The sequence below is a fragment of the Tyto alba genome, unplaced genomic scaffold (assembly GCF_018691265.1).
Source record: "Tyto alba isolate M040663 unplaced genomic scaffold, T.alba_DEE_v4.0 Super-Scaffold_1000006, whole genome shotgun sequence".
Classification (NCBI taxonomy): Eukaryota; Metazoa; Chordata; class Aves; order Strigiformes; family Tytonidae; genus Tyto; species Tyto alba.
In genome coordinates, this window is record NW_024881272.1 from 22,323,558 (window position 1) to 22,345,802 (window position 22,245).

The following is a 22,245-nucleotide window of genomic DNA, read 5'->3' on the forward strand; positions in this document are numbered from 1 at the left end:
TGAGAATAAACCCAAATTAAGAGACATGTTTAAAATCAAAAGGTCCAAGTTCAATCCTTGCAAACAATGCATCTAGGACTTTCTATGCTAAATCATTGTAGGAATGGCTAGAATACAGAATCTAGTACTCCCATGGGGATACCAGACAAGTTCACAAAGGAGAAACCTGCGGAAGCTGAAGAAATAAAAACACTATCCATCTCTGAAGTTTCTTGCACTAGAAATGGTGAGGTGGGGACAGTACTTGAGCATATATCATATATGCTTACCATATGTGTCTACTTTTGGCTGCAACACAGGGCTAAGTTAGACCTCAAGAAGATCCTTTGTTGAGGGAAAAGAGAAATGAGGCAAATCTCTCTAGAAGGTAAAGAAGTGAAGAAGGCAGCTAATCATGAGCAAATGATTCTGTTGAGAAATGCCAAATTTTGCAAGTATGCTGGGATATCTCCTTTCTTGGATAAAAATAGGTCCAATCTGTATGAGAGATTGTCACTTCGAAAGAGGGGCTGAAGGGAGAAAAGTGAGAGAGTATGTGAGCTGGCAACACTGCATGAAGTAAACAGATAAATAATCATTTGAGTATAAATGATTTACCTGTAAACATCATGTGGCACTATTGGATTCTAGAGAAAAGAAGACTTCAGATACTATTTATGGACTAGACTAATGGCTATTGTTGCTGTAGTGGTGCACGTGTACTTCTGTGATGGCTAATAGGAATTGACATGTATTTGAGTCCCACTAGATAATTCTGGTGATTTAACAAATGTCAGAATATGTTTGAGCAGCAGTGTTGCAGTACTGCTGAAGTTGCCCTACTAAGAAACATTTGGTTGTGGCATTTAGGAAATGGAATTGTTCAATTACATATTAGAATTACTTTTTTTTTTTTTTTTAATTGTCTTGTATGAAATGTGGATTTCCTCTTGTATTTTAACAACTTGAAACAACCTGAAAAAAATCCTGTTTTCTTGTTTTTAATCAGCCCACCTTTGACATACTTTTTTCTTGACTGTGGAGGCTTAGCCCGAACAGATAAGAAACCGGCAATTTGTAAAAGTTACCTCAAGCTAATGACAGAACTTTGGCACAAAAACAGGTATTGAATCATTTTGGTGATGAAATGATTATAAATAAACTCCAGTCACAAAAGATGCATTTATCTGTTCTAGGTTTCTAATTTCTAATTTGTATGTATCACAGAATTACTCTTAAAAATTAAGGAAGAAAAGACTAATGTGCAGTATTTAAACACTCCTCATAAGATGTTCTTTTCCATGTCTAGGACAAGTAATTGATGTATATTGTAATAAGGAAGAGCTGACAAAAAAAACAGAAGATAAACACTATACAGAGTAGCATTAAGCTTTTAAAAATAGGTTTATATCTGCCAGAAAGATATCTAAAATGTTTAACTACTTTATCTTGTCTGTGTTCATCATTCTGTATCAATGTTTTATTAATTTCTCTTATTTCCTTATATGGAATTTCTGTTATCTCTGTCTAAGAAAATACTTCAAAATACAAGTACAAAGGTAAAGAAACAGTAATTGTGCATAGTGCCAAGAGTGTGTCTGATTTGTCATCTGATTGTCTGACAAGAAATGTGGCGTAAAAGACCTGATACAGTCTCTATTTCTGTCAGATCACAGATTTTTAAACAATTGTATAGTTAATAATGCAATACCAATATTATGTTTGGTTAAGATTAATATTATTGGTGTTAGACGTGTTATAGTTCAGCTGCAGGTAAAATTATGATCCCAGTAAAGGTAGAAAATTCCATTTAAATGCTTGCATTTTTATGAAAAGTTATATATTTAAAACTTTTTCTTTAGGTCTGGTTCTGTTGTTCCTACTGGTTTGTTTCAAGGAATTAAAACTGTTAATCCAACATTTCGAGGCTACTCTCAGCAGGTAAAACTTTCTGATGTCCTTTAGCTCTACCTAAGCCATAAAGTTTCTCTTATTTTTAAACCTAATGCTTAAGATACCATGCTTCCTATATTTACTAAAAGGAAATGCAACATGTACTTTAGTTTATGTGCTTCAAATGTAGATCTTCTGAAATGGAACCATTAACAGTTAAGTCAAGTTTTATGTTTGTTTATATCAAATACATGAAAGGCCTTCAATTTCTGAGAATAACTCCTTTTCCCTTTTTCCAGGAAAATTAAAATAATACGTATCTAAAACTTTTCCTTTGTGTGAAATAAGGCTGTTTATAAAAGGTGTTCAAAATAAAGGTGTTCAAAAATAAAAGAGAATATAATATCATTTAATTTCATTTAGTATCTTTGAAAATAACCCCACCACTGTGTGTTTTATAAGCAGTATTGTGGGAACTGCAAGTTGGTAGCTCGTTAAATAAGCAGGATTATTATATAGTAAAGGTATTCATTAGTTGATTCTTCATAGAGTATCTTGCTGCATTCATGCAGTTTGCAGTACTTTATTAAAAGCTTTTGGGCTAAAGGAAAAATTGAAACCCTGTAATTAGAAAAGCTTACTAATATCTTCCAGGAATCTGCTGTTATTCAAGGAAATTTGCTGCTTCAGTTAACATGTTTCATATTTGTGGAGTGGACGACTAGAACACATGTTTTAGTGTTAAAATGCTGCATGTAGTTGTAAAGTAAATGTTTAAATAGTAATCTCAGTGGTTTTTAATTTAGTCATTAGTTTCTTAAGAGCCACATTAAAAAAATAGAAAATCAGTCTTGATAACTGAAAAGAAACTGTATGGAAACTTGGTTCTCACAGCTTTGAACACTGATGAGAATGTATTTTTCCATGCAGAGCAACACTTAATGAAAACCTTTTTAGGTTCTGCTTGGATCACACTTTAGTTATATGTTTAGTAGGTCTCATGGCAACAATTAAAACAAATCAGGTCTTTCATGACCAACACTCTCCTATTGCCCAGCCTCACAAGTTGGGCAGCCAGTTGGGCAGCCATGTCCAATCTTCAGAGAGAAAAAGGAATTCTTTTGCTCAATGAAGAATATTTATCAGTTAATCCGTGTCTCAAGGTTTGAGTTGGTTTGTTTTTGTTTTTTTTTTTTTTTTTTTTTCCTTTGGTAAAAGGATTACCAGCAGATAGGAGTATTAGTTTTTTTTTCATTACCCAAACTTTAAATCTAATAGTTGCAGTTTTTAAGAAAAATGTTTTCTAGTCAGCAGTTGTGAGCTTAATAAGTAATTGCTATGATGGATGGGAATGTTGGGCAGCAAAAATTACTATTATGAACAACCATAATACAAAAAGGAAAATAGAAGCAGTAGTAGTTGTCAAGAAGAGGCTATTGTTTTCTCCCATACTTGCTTTATTAGATTCCCTGTTGCCAGGAACTAAGCTGCTGTGTGGATTGTTGAAATTTGGTGGCTTTTAGGATATTTCCAAACACGGATTAGACATTGTAATACATGACAGCACTTAGTGGAAAAACTGATAGTTGAGGAACCTTGTCCGGGCTTGAGAAGAATAATTAAAATCTTGTTGACAGTATGATGCAATTGGGAAGACAGGCTAACTGCATCATAATACTTTTTAATAAAGTACTTCCATGCCCAGTGAAAGCAAGGCTCTGGTTGCTTTACTGAAGATGCTGCATAAGGTGTAAGAAACTGTCCCTAAAACATTCCATTACCAGCAAAGTTGGAGTCTGACCACACTGTTGATAGTTGCTTGAGTTACATTTATCATTTGTGTAAGCTATGACAGTATTTTTGTTCAAGGTGTTGAAATAAGCTTTTTGGGATTCAAAGTGTTTTGGAGGAAACTTGTATGATAAGGTTTACTTGTGACATGCAAGAAATGGATGCAGGAAACAAATATGTGGTCTGGAAATTAAATTTCTTGTGGACATTAGACCTGGGACAGAGGAATTTACTTTACTCTTCTTTAACAGACAGCTATAGATTTCTTTTAAATTATCTGTATCTTTTCCTGATAGGGTTTTAATATGTTCCAAATATAATGGAATAATATTATAAAACGTTTAAAATCCTAGGATGCACAAGAATTTTTGCGTTGTCTTATGGATTTACTTCATGAAGAACTTAAAGAACCAGTTGTAGAACTGGAAGACGCCCAGCCTATGAGTGTTGAAGAGAGTATGGAAGAAGACAAGAGCCAGTCAGATGTAGGCTTTCAGCCTTGTGAATCCTGTGGTACCTGTGATAAAACAGAAAATGATGCTATTTTCAAACCTGTATTAGAGGATCCTGCAGAGACAACCATGTTAATTCAGGATGATGATAACAACTCAATCCCATCCAAAGACTGGCAGAAAGAAAAACTATCAAGCAACAAGCTTAAACGAGCAAATTCTATGGAAGAGTTAGAAAAAGACACAAACACTGCTTCAGAGACTACTGAATTTTTAAATAATCAAGGAACTGTCAAAGTACAGATACACAGCCGATTCTCAGGTAATACATTACTCATGTGCAGTTGAAATAGTCAGATTCTTAGCCAGAATATCTGTGTGAGTTCAATGAATTTTAGAATACAGCAGAGAGGTATAGGTCAAATAGGGTAGGTGGATTTCCTTGTAAACAATGCACCTTCTTAATTTACTTTTTCAGTTTTTCAGTGTTCTGAATTCAATTTGAATTCCTTTGAAAAGCTAAAGATTTGTACTGGGTAAAGTTTCAGATAACCCAAAAGAGTATGTTTTTTTGGTTTTGTTCTTAACTTAAAAGCTATGTGAATTGAAATGGTGTTTCATTCCTAAATGTCCAGTGACCTGATGGTGTGGTTAAATAAATGACATGACCATTATGTCTGTTCAGTTGGCAGTAATCTTTTTTTTTTATGGTAGAAGTTATGAAATAATGCAGATATTAATTGCAGAGTACATCAGTGATGTCCACATGAATGATATATCTGCAGCCCAAACCCCATCATCACATGAAGGGATGAATACACGCTTGTCAAACAGTCCTCCAAAATCATTCTCATCGTGCTCTTCACTGGCACCAGTCCACAAAAAAGGTATAGGAATTTGATTTTCTCCCTCCCGGTACTGGATTGCTCTGCATTAAAGTTTTAATTGTATTGTTTCTTGTGTCTTGCATAGCGATACAGGTTGTTCTTAAGGTTTTTTTTTATCTCCTATTCCTAGTGGGGAGAGGGAGCATTATGTAAGCTGGACATATGATAAGGCTCCCTTTGCTTCTGTAAAATTCTGATTCTTTTGAAGCGTGAATAGTATTTGCCTCTGCTGTGGGAGGATGGAATAATATTTTTAGGCAGCTTTCTCAGTTGCACTGGTTTGGAGACAGGTGAAACGTGAGAACTTAGTACCCCTCGAAAAGTAATGCTCTCCAGAGAACAAGCACATTGATTCTTCAGCAGAAGTTCAGTAAGTCAACGTTTTGGTCTATTAAGGTTTTAGGAGCCATGTGTACCTGTGATAGACTTGTAAATGTTAGATACTTTCTCCTTGTTAGTGTCTCTGTGGTATAGAGTATTTCTGTTGTCACTTTCCACAGTATGATGTGTTTATCAACATCCAGAATGCTTAGACTTTTACTGCCTTTAGATACAAGACAATGCAGCTTTAGGGCACAAGGAATAACATATTTTTTTTTCCCTTTTTATTTGTGTAACAGTAGACTATTTTAATAAAAGCTTGTCTTTTGGAACATGATTTTAAGGCTAGCATTAAACAAAACCAAACCAAAAAACTCCCACAATTTTAATATTGTGATCCTTTTTCAATCAACAGGCTGTCCAGGATAAGTTCTGAAAATGTTAATGTTATGCTTTTAATGCTTTAGCATTCATGTTGAATTACAATGATTTAATGCACTTAAATCATTGATCTCTTTGGTTCATTTGTTCAGCAGATTTGACACTGCATCTGTACTCTGTCTCCAGTTTTGGCTTCACCATTATGGGCGGGTTTTAGACAAGCTGCAGTGAGTCTATCAGAAGAGGCATTACGTGGCTGGAGCCTGTCATGCACAAAGAGAGGCTGAGAGAACTGGGTTTGTTCAGTGTGGAGAAGGAAAGGCTAAAGGAGAACTGTTGCTGTCATCAGCATTATAGTTGGTTATAGAGAAGGCAGAGCCAGACTTTCCTTGGAGCCATGCTGCAAATAGAAATGGAAGCAAGTTGCACAAAGGAAAATTTCTATTACAGGGAAGGAAAAAAATCTTTCCAATGAGTAGTTGAATACTGGCACAGAGGCAGGAGCCCAGAGGTACCCCAAAGTTCTTGGGAGGTGGATATTCCAAAGTTCAACTGGAACTGCTTTGAACAGAGTCTGTACCAGATGATATCCAGAGGTCTCTTCCCGTCTAGGCTACTCATTGTTGTCACTTCCTAATAATTTAACTCTTGCCATCTTTACTGAGTGTTGAGGGAACAGATACGTATGCAGTAGAACTCACTGGGGGAGTAGTGTAACAGCCATTTGCAAGCTCTCAAGTTATTAGCTTTATGGGGAATTAAAAAAGAGGGGAATACCCTAGTGTGGTAGGACTTGTGTCTGGGGGCTAATACCTAATTACAACACACCTATTCCCGTCTTCTCTTCCATTTCCCCCTTGTTGAAAGCACATGGTGTCTGTTGGGTGCCACAATTCTAAGATTGCCCCCGCTTGTCAGTGTCTTCCATTTCTTCCTGCTATTTATTAGTGTGGATAAATACAGCACATTCTCCACATCACTGATAAATAAAAAATTTACTGATAAATAAAGACTTTAGAACCATCTTAAAGCAGTTTACTGATAAAATAACTGATTGAAATGAACTGTAGAAAATTCTGGGCAAAAGGCTCAATGAGGCAGTTTGTGTCTATGATAAATATATCTGATATATTCTGGAAAGGTGTTTTTTCAGATTACTTCTAGCAGATGTTCTTTCTGCAGGAGATACTTTTGAATTCAGACTTTTTTATTATTTTAGATATCTTTTTTTTTAGGTATGGGATGATGCAGATACTATATAATACTACTGGATGGTAAAAAGACAAGAGTAGCTGCATATGGGCCAAACTCTTTAGGTACAAAGGAGTCTTGGGAGGTTGTGTTCTATGTGAAAGATTTACTGGAGTTATTCAGATTCCTTCTCACTGTAATTATTTCCATGTTACACTGCCTATCTTGTTACTGGCTGACAGCATTTTGTCCGAGTTTGCCTTTGACTCCTACAAGACTTTAGAGTCATCTTTTGGGTGATACACTGACTTCAGAAGAGGTTTTGTGGTCTTCATTTTAGCCTACCATTCCAGTAACCTATATAGAGCCCAAGAGACTGCTCTGGTGTGTTTACCTAATTAGTAATGAATTTGAGTGGGCAGTGCATGTTATTGGCTTGGAGTTTTACTTCATTTTTTTTTTAAGCTGCTGCTAGGCTGGGTTCTAGTAGTACATTTAGTCTGCTTCAACCCACTGTCACCAGTGTTGTGATACAATAAGCTTGTATATGAGCTCTTCAGCCCAACATAGTTAAAATTGCCTGGAAAGATGTGATCAAATTAAATGTCAGATATAACGTGCCTTTTTAAATTTATACCTTTGGGGATTTCTGCCAAGATGAATCTTGTAGCAGTAGGCTGTAGATTTCAAGGGTGGCAGTTTGAGTTTCACTTAAACGGAGGCAAAATTTTCTGCTGTTTGTCTCCCGTAAACTGCTTAAGGAATGTACTTGAATTGCCTGGTACTAGCAGTAATCTGGTTGTGTAATTTCTGAGAAATATTTAGTAAATAGAAAGCAGGGCTCGGCTCATAATTTAATCCTAAATATGTGTGATCTATAATTATACTATGCAAAGTTGAAGAAAATCAGAATCCACTTGATTTACTTTGAACATTTTATTTTTGTCATTTTATAGTTTCAAATGTATCATCACCAAAAAGGAAGAAGCGCAAGAAGTACAGGAGTGTCATCTCTGATATATTTGATGGGACTATAATAAGCTCAGTACAGTGCCTAACTTGTGATAGGGTGAGTAAGGAGGGGAAGTTCTAGCTTTTAATATGTTTTTTTTCCCCAATACAAATACTAACAGCTTTACGAATACAGTCATTCTCTGGTAACTTTATTCTTTTGGGGCAGATCTCCTCAGAAGGTTAAGTTGTTTCACGCTTAAAGTAATATTTAAGTTGTTTACTTTGTTTAAGTAAATATTCAGGTTGTTTACATAAATAGTAATAGCAGCTACTGCCAGCACTTTGTGTTTAGACTAGCTTGCATTTATTGAGCTGGATATTTACTGAGAGTTGAAAAATAACATTTTGAGAATTGGTTAATAGCAAGGACGGCGAAAGAGGGTTGCTATTCAACTTCACTTAGTATGATCAGTTTTTAGTAATGTTCTGAATATCCTAATGCATACCTCCTACTGTCATAAATTCTCAGGTACAGAGTTACAAAGAAAAGAAAAAGACAGTAGTCTAATCATACTGCTGTAACAGTTTTATTGGGTTGACTGAGGTTAAGAAAATTCATGTCTTTCAGAAAATCCAAGTAAAGACGCTTACTTTTTCAAGTGTTACGAATCATTAACTGCTTTCTGAAGTTGTCCCGTATTACAAGATGTAGTGCATCATAGGAACAGTTGATATTTTTTTTTCTACTATTTTCTCATAGAATTACTTAAAACAGCACACATGATCATTTTAAAAAAAAGTCAATTACCTAAATATGTCTAGTGGATCATTTTAGTTTCAAAGCTATAGTATCAAATATTGGATATCTAAATTGGGGACAAGCTTTTCAACCTAAGGTTTAAACCTAACCCTGATGCAGCTGCATGCCCTTACTGCTTCCCTTGTTTCCTTGATCTAAGAATACAGAGACCTCAGGGTAATCTGGTGAGCAAGTTCAAAAAACAAATAAGAATTGCTAAAGTTTGTTTGATGTTTGTGACTATGTGATTACTAAATCCAGCATGGGAGAAAGAAAATGTCCAGCTGGGTCTCTTTTGCAGCAGGTCCAGTTACATCAGGTCAAGATAATGTCAAATGCTGTCAAAACAGTGGGATGAAGCTTCCTGAAACTAGTTTGTATAACAGGAGCCTGAGGCAAAAATCATAGTACTTTGTATGACTAGTAGGAAGACAATTAATAATGCCTTAAAAGTTTCAGAGATAACAAACTGCAAGGTCACTCTAAAATGTTATTTTTTTCTTCATCTTTTTTAGAAAATGAATTATTACATCTCCTTATTTATAATTAATTTGCTACCTAGTGGAATTTTCAGCTACAGAATGACTCGGTAGTTACTGGTGAACTTCACAGAATTCAATTTAATTGCTGTTTCTCTTCAAGCTGAAGTCTATTTTGTTTCATTTGTTTTCTTCTTTAGCTGTCTGTAACCCTGGAGACCTTTCAGGATCTGTCCTTGCCTATTCCAGGTAAGGAAGATCTTGCTAAACTCCATTCTGCAAGTCATCAGACATCTTTAGTCAAGGCAGGGTCATGTGGAGAAGCGTATGCCCCCCAGGGATGGATAGCATTTTTTATGGAGTATTTCAAAAGGTAAATAATATTTACCTTGGTTTTTGTATTTATCTATTTTGAAATTCCAGTTTCTGCTCTTCTGGCAGAACATTTGTTGGTTTTCTTTCTTTTCTGTCAATGATGTTTCAGGTTTGTTGTCTCATGTGTTCCTAGCTGGTTTTGGGGTCCAGTTGTAACCTTACAAGATTGTCTTGCTGCCTTTTTCGCCAGAGATGAGCTCAAGGGTAAGAGGTTAATTGCATGAACATGTCTCTTCTGGGTCTTTTTTTCCTCCTATATCAATAAGATGATTAATATCTTCTTAGCTTCACGCAATTAAGCAAAGGCCACCTGTTAGACTGTAATACTCCTTGCTCTTATGGGATCACTCATTTCAGAAAGGTAAGCTTCTCACTCAACTGAATATTTGAGGTAAGAAATGCCCATGAAAGCTGTTTTAGAAATGTCAGCTAGATCTGAATTTGGTTTAATGGTATCAACTGAAGGTTCAGAAAAATTTCAAAACCCACTGAATTAATACTGATTCTCATAATCCACCAAATCCAAATTAAAGGTTATTTCCCTTTTGAATTATGTAGCATCATCTCTTCAGATTATGCTGTACTGCTTCACAGTTGAAAGCATAAAACCTAAGAACCTTTCTATTTAGTTGCTATGTCAACACTCTTACAGCTATTAAATATCCAATGCAACCTAAAGATAAATTCCCTTGAAACTTTTATATATCAAGTGTTTGTGCTTGAAGGATAACTAGTTGGATTTAGAGAATAATGGCTGTTTTTCTTCTCCCTGATATTTGCAGGTGATAACATGTACAGCTGTGGAAGGTGTAAAAAGTAAGCTGTCTTTTACCTTTGTTTTAACTTGTCTTAATTTGAATGCTTTAATGCTTCTGTTAGAAAAGAGGTTTTTATTTCTGTCGGATATGTCGTAGCACTATTACCCTTTTGATACTACCTTGTGTTCTGGCTGTCAGAAAATCAGTATTACAAAGGTACAGGAGTCAGGAAGCCCTGACTCACTGTACCATATTGCAGACCAAATGTACTTAATTCTTTTTCATGTTCCTTACAATCTTAGACCTTTCTAAATTGTTTTTCATTGATGAAGTAAGAGCTTTCAGCCCCCTATATTGCTAGAAGGTTTTCACTGGTATGCAGTAGGTCACTTCAGTGTGTTAAAAGTAAATAAACTATGGCTTTAAATACTAGAGAACCAAGTAACAGTAGTGTTCTGGAGACTGCTCGAAGCCCTTTATGGAAAAGGGAATGTTACTCCTTGCTATAGAACTCATGATCTGCTGTAGCAAATTTCTTAAAAATAAACTTAGTTGGTTTATTTTTTCTCTCTTGGTGAATAATCAGCTTTCATGAAGCTTAAATTTATTTCCTTTATGTTAAGAGAAACTGTTAGCTAGATGGGACTTGATGACATGTACTTGCTACTTTGAATTTTTCAGCAGTACAGATTGTATTTTCTTCTGAAGCATTATTGTTTGTATCATTTTGGCTACTCCATGTCTAGTCTACATTCCAGAAATATTTTGAGTTTACTAATGTAATGTTCAGCTTAGACTTTTGCTGATCTAGCACAATAAAACAAAACCTTTTCAGATGTAAGTATTGGTTATTCTGTTTTCTTTTTCTCTTTGCCTAGGTTAAGAAATGGAGTGAAATTCTGCAAAGTGCAAAAATTTCCTGAGGTACTGTTACTACATGCACTTTAAAGCACTTTTTCTGCATGATTAGGAATGTGGTAAGACTAATGAGTTGCATGGAGTAAATTGTGATTATAATGTTATATGATGAAAGCATATCTCCATACTGGCATTTGTTTTAATAAATGTGAGCAACATTTGATTGTTCACCCTGTAAGAAAGTGAACCTTGTACATGAAAAGTAAAGTTAGAGGAATGGGGTTTTTCTGTGTTGTTGTTGTCAGCCTGCAGAACTTATTTCTACTGTACCTCATAGAATTAAATACCACAGCCAGGCTGGAAATCTTTTCTATAAGTAATGCTTGTAACTTTACGTTTTAAAAGTAATCCAATCTTAAACTTCAAAACATGAGTTGATGGCTGCAATAATCGGGAAGAATTATTGTCCCTTGTGACAAGATTGTGCAATAGGTGCATTGAGGAAGATAAAAGGTATGTTGTTCATTGCTACATCAGTGTTAGTAACTGTTCAGGACTGGGTTTTTTAATACTGTCATTAACATAAGTCTTTGATAATTACAAATTCATTTCCTAACTCCTTGAGCTGCAGTTGATTTAAAAAAAAAAAAAAAAAAAAGTAAATCTCTGGAACACGGGGCTTGTAATAATTGCCCCAGGCCATAGAGAAAAGTGATCCTTTTGGGATGATAAAAGGGAAAAATGGCATGCCCAGTGTACTTATTAAATATTGAATAGTAGCACATAGGGTTCTTGAGTGAATCTGTCAATCCTTCTTACAGATATTGTGCATTCATCTCAAACGATTTAGACATGAACTTATGTTTTCCACAAAAATTGGGACCCATGTGTCCTTTCCCTTGGAAGGCCTTGATCTTCAGCCTTTCCTGGCAAAGGACAGTCCAGCTCAAATAGTGACTTATGATCTCCTATCTGTCATCTGCCATCATGGAACTGCCAGCAGTAAGTATGAGATTGGTTGATTGTTCTGTCTTTGCAGTTGATACTCACACCAGCACTTCTGTTTAAGGATGATATCCATATACTGAAGGGTAAATAGTTGATTGGTAATTGGTAATTATAATGTAAAAGATAAATGCTATGATTTTGACCTTGAACCATAAGATGGCTTGCTCTTAATGAGTTGACACATCTTTGAAATTGTATGGCATACCTAAATAAAATTATAGGTGGAAAAAAATTAGCAGGTCCTGGAATATTAAGTGAAAAAAACCACTATGGACTACTGAAAGTAAACAGTATAAATGTACAGATAATGTTACATGCCAGCAGATGACCCATTGATTGGCTGTTCTGCACAGCTGTTGTTTGTCTAGAGTTTTGATGCACTGTGTGCCTTAATTTTTTGGAAAGAGTTCATAAAGCACCACAAAGACGCCAGTAATTTTTTTTAAAAGATGTTCTCTTGGGTGATTAGTTAAACGCAAAACTAAGTAACTGCTCTTTATGGGTAGTAATGAGTACCTGAATAAACATCTTACTGCTATGTGTCAAGATTGTTTCTGCATAGGTACTTTCAGTATACACAAAGATTTGGAAAATTGAAGAAAAGAAAGTTTGAAGCCAGAAACTTCATAGATTTTTATAGACGTTACCCACCCCCTCATACTTTCCAAATATCACCTAGATTAAGTTGTTTCCATTTTTTCTGGATGCCTTTTCATCTTCTGTTTAGTGCTTGCTGAATGATGCTTCTGGTAATTAATTTAGTAGATATTTGATTATTTAACTACTGGAAGTTGAATATGTATTTAAAAATAGTAATGATTTAAAATACATTATGAATAGTCTTCAAAACGTAGTTAAGTATGGTCTTGATAATCATGTAGCCATTACACATCTATGCTAATTTCTATTATAAAGTATATAAAGGTTTGAAAAGAGTTCCTTGTGGAAGCTTATTAGGGTAGATTTTTCAGACAGTCTTACTCAGATTTGAATATCATGGTTCAGGAGTGCATTAGACAGCAAGCTTCTTGAAGAGTTCAAGAATGTGCTGAAAGCGGAATCCAACTTTCCACTAGCTGATTAAGTCAAAAAAAATGCTGATCTTGAGTTTGAGAGACGTTAATATCCAGGCCATATCTGCTAATGATTTAGTGTTTCTCCCGTTTAAGACTTGTGTTTTTTGGACTTACTTCCTTTCCATGTATTGCAGAGTGAAAGAGGCAGCTCTGGACACTTTTTAATAACTCTTGCTTCTAACACTCTAGGTGGACATTATATAGCTTATTGTCGCAACAATTTAAATAATTTGTGGTATGAATTTGATGACCAGAGTGTCACAGAAGTATCAGAATCCACAGTGCAAAATGCAGAAGCATATGTTCTCTTCTACAGGTAAGAAATTAAAAGTGCAGTCATACTTATACAAGTCAGGTGTGTAAATAACTTTTTAAGTGGTTGTGCAGCTTTTAGAAATTGGCTGCCCCACAAGAATTATAAAGGGAGAATCCGACCAACCAGAAAACCTGTGCTGGAGAGAGACTTAATCCTTCAGTTATGTCCTTAACACCTGCTCTGTCACTGCTAAAACATGTGGAGCGTAAAATGAAAATTAAATCTGCATAAATAAAGCATAGTAAAATGACTAGAAAGGTAACTTTAAGCAACTGTTAGAACTAGTCACCAGTTACCTTATTTTCAATTAGAGGAAAGGAATTCTACACAATGGGAGATTTTGCACACAGACTCTTAACTGTTAGATCTCTAAAAGGAATTGTGGAAAGTCTTTAGGAGATGGGATGTGGAACAATAGAGGTTTTACTATGTTGTAATTTAATTTCAGGGAATTTTTAGGCTGTTTTTTTCCTGAAAGTTGAAATGAAAAACAAGAAGTCATGTTATTATCATCTTCAGTCCAAGGAATTTTTGTACATGAAATAATAAAAGCACCTTAACTCAATTTTCAAATTCTAAATTTCTGGTACTAAGATCAAATTTCCACTAAAAGTTTACTGTGACATAGATTGTGTCAGAGTTGTACAAGAAATTAGATGTGGTTTTGAGAATGTTTTAACTTGCATTAGGAGCACTTGTAGCTGCCACTGTCTGAGCTGAGCCTGTGAGTATGACTCAGTAGGTCTTTTAAAAGCAATGTGGAAGTCATTCTGTATTACCAAGAAAGATCACTGTACCCAATTGTGGGCAAACACGTTAAAATAAATAATAAAGGAATAGCATTCATAAAATTTGGTTTTCAAAAAAAATATACCTACAAAACACTACCATACGCACAAAATGGGTGTTCTTTCAGCACGTTTTAGAAAGCTTATTGGAGATATGTATGCATTTTTAAATGACAGCTGGAAAGTGAACTTTTACATACTTGAGTTTCATTTTCAGTCTTCAAAGGTTTTTGTTAGATAATTTTGATTTGAACTTAAACAGGTAATGTATTTTAATTGAGTTCATAGCATTTGTTTTTTCCTACTCTTTTAGTCTTGTTTTGCTATGCTATAAATAACTCTGTTGCTATAGCCATTAGCTCTACCTGAAGCTTTCCTGTCAGCTGCTTGAGTCAACTTTGACTGTAAATTAACTGTGGCAGCCCAGCTTTTGTGTGATACTGAGTCAAGTTTCAGGTCAGAGTTTTGAAGAATGGAATGTTTCAAACCTGCTTTTGGAGAAGAGAGGTCCTATTCAATCTAAAAACAGAAGAGCAGGTAGACAGCAGTAACGGCCTCAATGAGAAATGTAGAGGGACACAGGAAAAGTAGGGGAATTACCCAGTGTACTAACTGTTAACCTTACTTCTGAAGGTAAGCAAGGAACATCTGCCCCAGCTTGCAAACCTTTAGTTCAAAAGATGCATAGGGGAAATGGTCAGATGGGCAGAGCCTTATCTCTCCTGTGGCAGTAATCACCTCTGCAGTACAGTCTGCTGCTGCTATTGCAGTCCAACTGTTTGTTTTCTCAGGCTGTCAGGTTGAATGGGTCTTTGAGTTGTTGAACTAAGCAGGGAAAAGTTTTCTTGTCAGTATGATAACACCCGTGCTATGGTTTGTCACAACTAAGGACAAGGATAGGTTTAACAAAGCAAGGGCTCTGTTGCCTTTCCTGCTCTGTAACTAAAGGTACTGACTGTTGTGACACGTGGTTCTGTAACATGACAGTCTAGGTTCCTGCCACGCATTTAGATGGTGGCTCTTGCTGTGCATAAAAGGTGCAAGTTTTTTCACATGCTAAGTCAACTACTACATGCCATAGACGTGGCCCAGGTAATTTACTTGAAAATACAGTTTTCACAAAGTAAATTATCTGCACTGTACACGAGGATATATATTTGTTTAATGATTTCTATTTCTGTAATAGAAAGAGCAGTGAAGAAGCACAGAGAGAGAGACGGAGGATATCAGGTCTACTGAATATGATGGAACCAAGCCTTCTGCAGTTCTATGTTTCCAGACAGTGGTTAAATAAATTCAAGACTTTTGCAGAGCCAGGACCAATTTCAAATAATGACTTTCTGTGTATGCACGGAGGTGAGACTGTAATTGAGTATCATCTAAAAAGAATTTGTCTGTCAACTTTATACAGGGAGGTACACTTGTTTTAATTAAAAGAATTTTAATATAAGTTCATATTATAACTTCTATAACTTCTTAGGTAAATTGGAACTATAACTTTAAATTATTTCTCTCATTTTAGTAGCTGACTGGTAGGAAATGATACTGTGTGAAGTTCTGATTTTTTTTTTTTTTCTTGGAACATTTGATTTTGTGTATAAGCTTTCTTGATTCATGAAGAGGAACAGTTTGGCTTATCTGATTGCTTCCTAAACATATATATTCTCATTTTTAAAAATCCTGTCACTTTATCATCATCCTTAATGCTTTGGTCTGCCAATCTAAATCTTCTTAGCAACATGCTAGAAGCAACAAGAAGGTTTGAAAGTTGGGGAAGAAATTGGTCTGACGCAGAGTATCTAGCACATAGCAGTGTGAAAACAGAGTAGTAATACTGTATATTTTGTACAGTAGAATAAAAATTTTACCTTGTGCTACATGTTAATAAAAATGAGAGAATTACACTAAGCAAAACATATTTGGGAAAATACCCATATTTGAGTGCTAACATTCCAAGAAATCATTACTGTGTGGTGGTGTTACACCTATTTTCTAATAAAAAAACCCCAGCAGTATTAGATTAGTGGTTAGAGGTGCTACCCCTGTTGCTGAATCAAACTTTTAATATAGAAATATTGTGCACTTGTAGCAATTTGCAGAGGGTGTACATGTAAGCTCTTGTGGCTGTGGCTTTCCTTTTGCAGGTTACAGAGGTGACCCTTGTACTAGTGCCCAAACTACTAGATTTTCCCTATTCAAAAGAATTCCTGCATAGCACGTTGCTGCTTACCTGTGCTTCAACTGAACGCTTCTGGTTGTGCCAGCCCCTCTATTTCTGCTTCCCTCAAAATTTTGCTGCTTTCAAGCATTCATGTTGCTTGAAGTAATTCAAAAAGGTTTACAGCATGTAAGAGAATTTTGAATAGACAGTCTGCTATTGTGTTTACAGGAATAAATAAAATATTTAATCAATCCTTAACATTTCAATTGTATGCCTCAAGAAGTATTTCACAATCAATATCTAAAAAGGATTCTAGCCCTTTAATATTTCATGTAGTTTGCTTCTGCTCTTTATAAGCTTTTCAGCCTCATGAAAGACTAAAATTAGTGTGGTCTCTTTAAATACAGTAATAGATTATACTGTGGTAAGACTTGTTTCACATAATTTCTCTAAATTCATCAAACGGTTGTATTTTTTTTTTATTTAGAAACACCTCTAACTAGTCTTCCCACAATGAAATCCGCAAGTCTTTTTTTTGGTTTTGTTTTGGTTTGTTTTTTGTTTTTATTGCTTCTGCAGGTGTTCCTCCACACAAAGCTAACTTCATAGAGGACCTAGTTGTAATGCTACCTCAAAATATATGGGATAATCTATATAGCAGGTAAGTTTGTACTGTAACTGGAAAAAATCCAGTGATGTGGTGAGAGAGCAAGTATGTGCCAAGTAGCAACATCAGACTTCAGAACTAGTGTCTCAGAAAAAAATATATAGGCACAAAGCTAAGTGAAGGGATTGAAAATGGCCAATTTATATAATTTGCTTGTGCAAAGTAATGCTAAAAGCCTATGCAAAGCAGTGTGTTACCAGGATAATAATTGAGTATTAAGCCAATAAACATGTATGGTATGTACAAAATGACTCAAAGTAGTTTCGCAAAAGTATGCTTTGCAAGAGGTATTTTGAAAGAGCTCTCTGTATCGTCTTCCTGTTCTCTTGTTGGCTGGAGGCAGCTCTTCTTTTATGTTGGCTTTGAATCCACAGCCTCAGCTGCCAGTACTGCTTCAAAATAACTTAGATATAAGCTTCCCATATAACTACTCCACACTTTTTAATTTAGGTCAGGTTTAAGTGCTTGCTTATAAAGGAGTGATTCTTACAAGATGTGTTTCCTTTTAAAGTAACAAAAAGTTGCAGAAGAGCATTGCTGATGAGCCTAAGGACTCTGTATTGCACTTGGATTAGATATTTTTAGCTATTAATCTCCTGCCACCTAAGCACTATAGCTAAAGGGTTGGAGGGTTTTGTTTTAAAGTTTCAGTGGACTCAAGTGAAAAACAGAAACAATGCTATTTCCATCTTATTTCTGCTTTTCTAGATGTACAGAATTTTTCTTCCAGCCAGCAAAGGCATTATGCATTTTCTGTACGCAGAAATATTTGTTAAATCTGAAGGAAAATGTTTTTAAATTTCTCATTAATTTCCCTTATGTATAAACTTTTTTAAAATAGGTCAAACTTACATCATTTGACAGAAAGGTAGAAGTCCCAGAGGTGATAGGGTCCCCCAGATTTTGAGAGTAATCTACTGGGTAGAAAAGAGGTATGAAATGTTACTGCTAAACATTTGTGTTCTGTCTGGCTTCCTGACTGGCACATGCACTCTTCAACACAGACTAGCTCTGAAGCAACCATGCTTTGCTTTTTGTCTTGCTCTTATCTCGGAATTATGGGAAAGTACTGTGGCTGCTGTGGGTGAGAATTTAGGGTGAGGAAGCCACATATAGTGGAAGCTGACATTTACTGAGATAGTATTAAGGAAAGGGAGATACTCGTCTAGGATGTCAATTGCTAATCTAAGCCCCAAACACACTTATTTTGTGGCTCACATGGCACTACTCCAGTTCAATTCCAAATACTTCGGGGTCAGAGTTGCTTTGAGAAAATACAGTATAGTCCATGCTCGACCTATTTCAGTTAAAAACTTTTGAACTGATCAGTGCAGTCGAAGGACAAAGTGTCATCTTCAGAGGTGCAATTTAAATGGTGGGTGACCATTTAATGAAACATACATCTATGTTATATTGGGATAATTGAGTATATACCAATAAATTTGTATGGACAAGTGATGTTGTACTGAAGTAATGCTTTAATTTTCAGTTAAAATGCAACACTTCTGTATTAGGATGGATTTTTTTTTTCCCCCAAAATTATAATTATGTACTGACAAACATACCAGTCTAAAAGGGGAAAAAGAAGCAATGCCTTCCATGGCAGATTTTAAAATTTTATTCATTAAATAAATGTAGTTATTTTTCACTCTTGCTTAAGAGCTTTCATGTTTTGAGCTTTAATTCATGTTGCTATACTTAAGAGGTCTCTTTTATCTCATATAATGTAATAAAAGAGCTCTCATTTAATGTAAGATTTTTTTGGAATAAAATCTGAAGTTTTAGAAGAGAAACCAAATAGGAAGAGAATACAGCTCTTACAAAAATAATTATTCAACTAGGAAGTAGAACCTGGAATATCCTTATCTTAGTGCATATTTTAACCTGACCTTTCTGTTGTAGTAAATGCAACTCTTAGTGCTCGTCATTCAAGAATATTTTCTTTATCAGTCTTGTAGTTTCCAGGGTAGCAAATGCTGCCTGTGTTCATAATGATACATACATATATTTACACACACAGAGATAGTTAGATCGATCAATTGATCCTGTGCTTCTCAGTAACAGTGCCCTTGAAGACATCCATGTATGCAGTTTCTCATAATGAAAATATGAAGAGGAGGATCATGGAGAATAACTTTTTAAGAACAAAACAATAATCAAGTTTAGAGGCTGCTATCAGGGAGGTAGCAAACTGCTGAAGAGCCTGCGATGAAATGGAGGAACATGTTTAAGATAGAAAAGGCTGGAACATTTCCATAAGCTGTTTCTTAGCAGCCGTTAATAAAATCACACGTGATGTATATATGTATTACAGAATACTTGCTCACTGACATGTTCTTCCCATAGTAATGCCTTTTAAAGTATGTGATACTGCAGACTTTTAAGATGGTATATAGTGGCTTTAGGCAGTCAGAACTTGGAAGATGATTATGTCTTAGGATGGAGTACAAAATATTACTAGGAAAATAAATGATGGCATTTGTGGATCCATGTGACTGGCATGTGTCAAACTTCTGTTACATATTACAAGAATGTCTACAGGTGGGTGATCTTTTTACATGGTATTTTTCACAGGGTTAGTGTTTTTTTACTTTTACTGCAGGTATGGAGGAGGACCAGCTGTTAACCATCTGTATGTTTGTCACACCTGCCAAATAGAGTCTGAAAGAATTGAAAAAAGAAGGAAAAATGAATTGGAAATGTTTATTCGGGTAAAAAAGTAAACACTTATTCATTCTACTTTTTGACATCACCTGATATTCATGAGTTGACCCAAGGCATTACCAGAGTGCATAGGTGATTCCTGTAACAAATGGACTTTATTAAATATCCATATACCTATACAGAATCCCTTATTTTCTGTTGGCAACAGTAATGTTCTTGTGATATCCCAGATAACTGTTTATATGGAAGGGTACTTAGAGAAAATATTTAATGTGTTTCTTAAATTGCTTTTTTGCAGTATGGAAACAGTGTAGCCACATGAGCAGTTTTTCTTTATAAACTGCCAGAGATCTTTTCTGTGCAATCCCATAAGGTTTAAGTGCAGTAATACTGTGCCAGCAAAAAGTTAATCATAATCTTTATCTCTAGTTCTAATTTTAAAAATATCATTAGAGACATAAATAAACAAACATAAACAATTCAGTGTGAAGTAAATACCTTAATATTGTAATGGATCTGTAAAATTAATATTAAGCAGCTACTATATTTTCCATGAGTTAGAAATTATGTGTACAAGTCTGAATGGTAAAATAACTAGTAGTAATGAATTTGTAATTCATAAACCAAAAATGTGTTTTGAAGTTTTCAGCAAAACTAAATGCAGAGCTATTGGAGTCCCATTTCTGCTCTCTTAATTCATGAGAGGGAGGAAAATGGAATTGCAGCTGTTCTTTCAGTTCTGTCAGTGCTTTAATCACACTGCAGAGATTGTATCAACTTTTCAATGGTTTAACTGCATTTGAACTTTTTAGTAATGGATTTTTCTTTAGTCTGGGTTACTACTGGATAGTAATTATTATTAACAACATTGAGCCAACCTCATTTGCTTTAGCTATCATAATCATTGTTTATACTGGAAAGATACTATGTGCACTTTTGTGCAAGTGTTGTTACTAGTTAGAGGATAACATAGTTTTCTGTCTGCTATAAAGTCTGTTTTAGGGAATGATTGCAAAACTTATTCTAGCTGAAGCTTTAAGAAGTTGTGTTGATGCTTTAGGTTCATGGCTTCCGGGGGGAAATATAGCTATGTTATTACAGAGCTAAGAAGATAATTGTTTTAAAAGTTTAAGTGACTTTTTGCACATTTCTGAATAACATTGTGAAAAGATCCGTAGTCTCTGAAAAAGAATAAAATGTTAAACTTCCTAAATCTTGATTATAAAAGAAAATATATTTTTATACAATGATAGAAACAAATTTAGCTAAATGCAACTGAGACTTTTCACTCAGTTGTTTTTTGTAATTTATGCAGTCACTTATATTGTCTTGCAACAGAAAGTCAGAAAGCCAAGATGTGATTTGGTTTTGGTTTTTTTGTTTTTTTGTTTTTTTTTTTTTTATTTATTATTTTAAAATAGTAGGAACGAAAAAATGTTTTGTGTTTTTTAAACTGAAGCATAGAAAATTCATAAAAAGTCCCATTGCATTAGTTCATTGTGCCTTGCTTGGACTCATACCAACATTTGTTGAAAGTATTATAGAGAACACAAACATAGATGAAGATACAGTTCATCACACAAAGGACACTCTATAAAATTATGGAAATTATGGAGCAACTTTTTTATTTTATTTTAGAAAAATAAGTTTTCCATTTTCTTTTGTGACTTGAAAGTTCTACCTTCACAATAATTATCCAGTGGTGTTTGATGAATAAACACTTAAGAAAAACTTTTTACTGTTTTCAGGAAAAAATAAATAAACTCTCAATTAAAGAATAAATCCTCTTTTAATATGAAGGTTACCACTACATCAAAATCACACCTTGGAAATTCACCAGGTGTTTACTGTTCTGATGTTCGGTAATTCTTTACAATGTTCTGTATCATTGCAATATTATGCTGTAATACTATGCAGTGGTTAAAGGAATTCAGTAATTTAAAGTAAAAAAGGCAGAAAAACACAGATTCTTTTTCCTTTCAGCTTAATAGACCATTCCGAGAAAAAGGATCTCCATCAACATTTTACTGCATCAGTATGCAATGGTTCAGAGAATGGGAAGGATTTGTAAAGGGTAAAGACAGTGGTAAGTTGTGCTCCATTTCAAAATATGAGTAATTTTTTCCTTTTTGTTGTCTTGTAGTGGTACTGTTTAAGTAAATTGTTTCTGCTTTGGAGAAGGCTGTAGGAAGAACATATAGAGAAGGTAACAAAAGCTCGTAAAACAAACATCTAAGACACAGGTTTTATAGGTTACAAATTTATCCAGGAACCAAATTACAGAATATAGTAAAATAATTCACAAGAACATATACTGGGGTAGTTGTGGAAAGAATGTTGCTTGTTTGCAGGAGGTTTGCTGTTAGCAGCAGCAGGAAAATCCTGTCAAAGTACAAGGAGGCGGATGGATTTTGCTGTGCAGACTGGTAGATAACGCTACAGCTTCT

The 22,245-nt window shown here is 34.9% G+C and overlaps 1 protein-coding gene across 10 annotated transcripts in view; it reads left to right on the forward strand.

Moving 5' to 3' along the window:
• The window catches only part of USP33 (ubiquitin specific peptidase 33), a 45,073-nt gene that overhangs the window by 17,778 nt on the left and 5,050 nt on the right, over positions 1–22,245 (forward strand). For 4 of the 10 annotated variants that reach the window (XM_042784280.1, XM_042784278.1, XM_042784301.1 and 1 more), the window contains 15 exons: positions 989–1,102; positions 1,842–1,920; positions 4,017–4,437; positions 4,862–5,002; positions 7,852–7,964; positions 9,328–9,500; positions 9,603–9,706; positions 10,285–10,318; positions 11,139–11,184; positions 11,940–12,120; positions 13,392–13,518; positions 15,493–15,662; positions 17,047–17,128; positions 19,737–19,845; positions 21,782–21,884. In XM_042784280.1, the coding sequence (XP_042640214.1) occupies positions 989–1,102; positions 1,842–1,920; positions 4,017–4,437; positions 4,862–5,002; positions 7,852–7,964; positions 9,328–9,500; positions 9,603–9,706; positions 10,285–10,318; positions 11,139–11,184; positions 11,940–12,120; positions 13,392–13,518; positions 15,493–15,662; positions 17,047–17,128; positions 19,737–19,845; positions 21,782–21,884 (1,997 nt within the window). Of the gene's footprint in view, positions 1–988; positions 1,103–1,841; positions 1,921–4,016; positions 4,438–4,861; positions 5,003–7,851; positions 7,965–9,327; positions 9,501–9,602; positions 9,707–10,284; positions 10,319–11,138; positions 11,185–11,939; positions 12,121–13,391; positions 13,519–15,492; positions 15,663–17,046; positions 17,129–19,736; positions 19,854–21,781; positions 21,885–22,245 lie in introns of all 10 variants that reach the window. The other 6 variants (XM_042784288.1, XM_042784305.1, XM_042784296.1 and 3 more) reach the window with 4 other exon arrangements.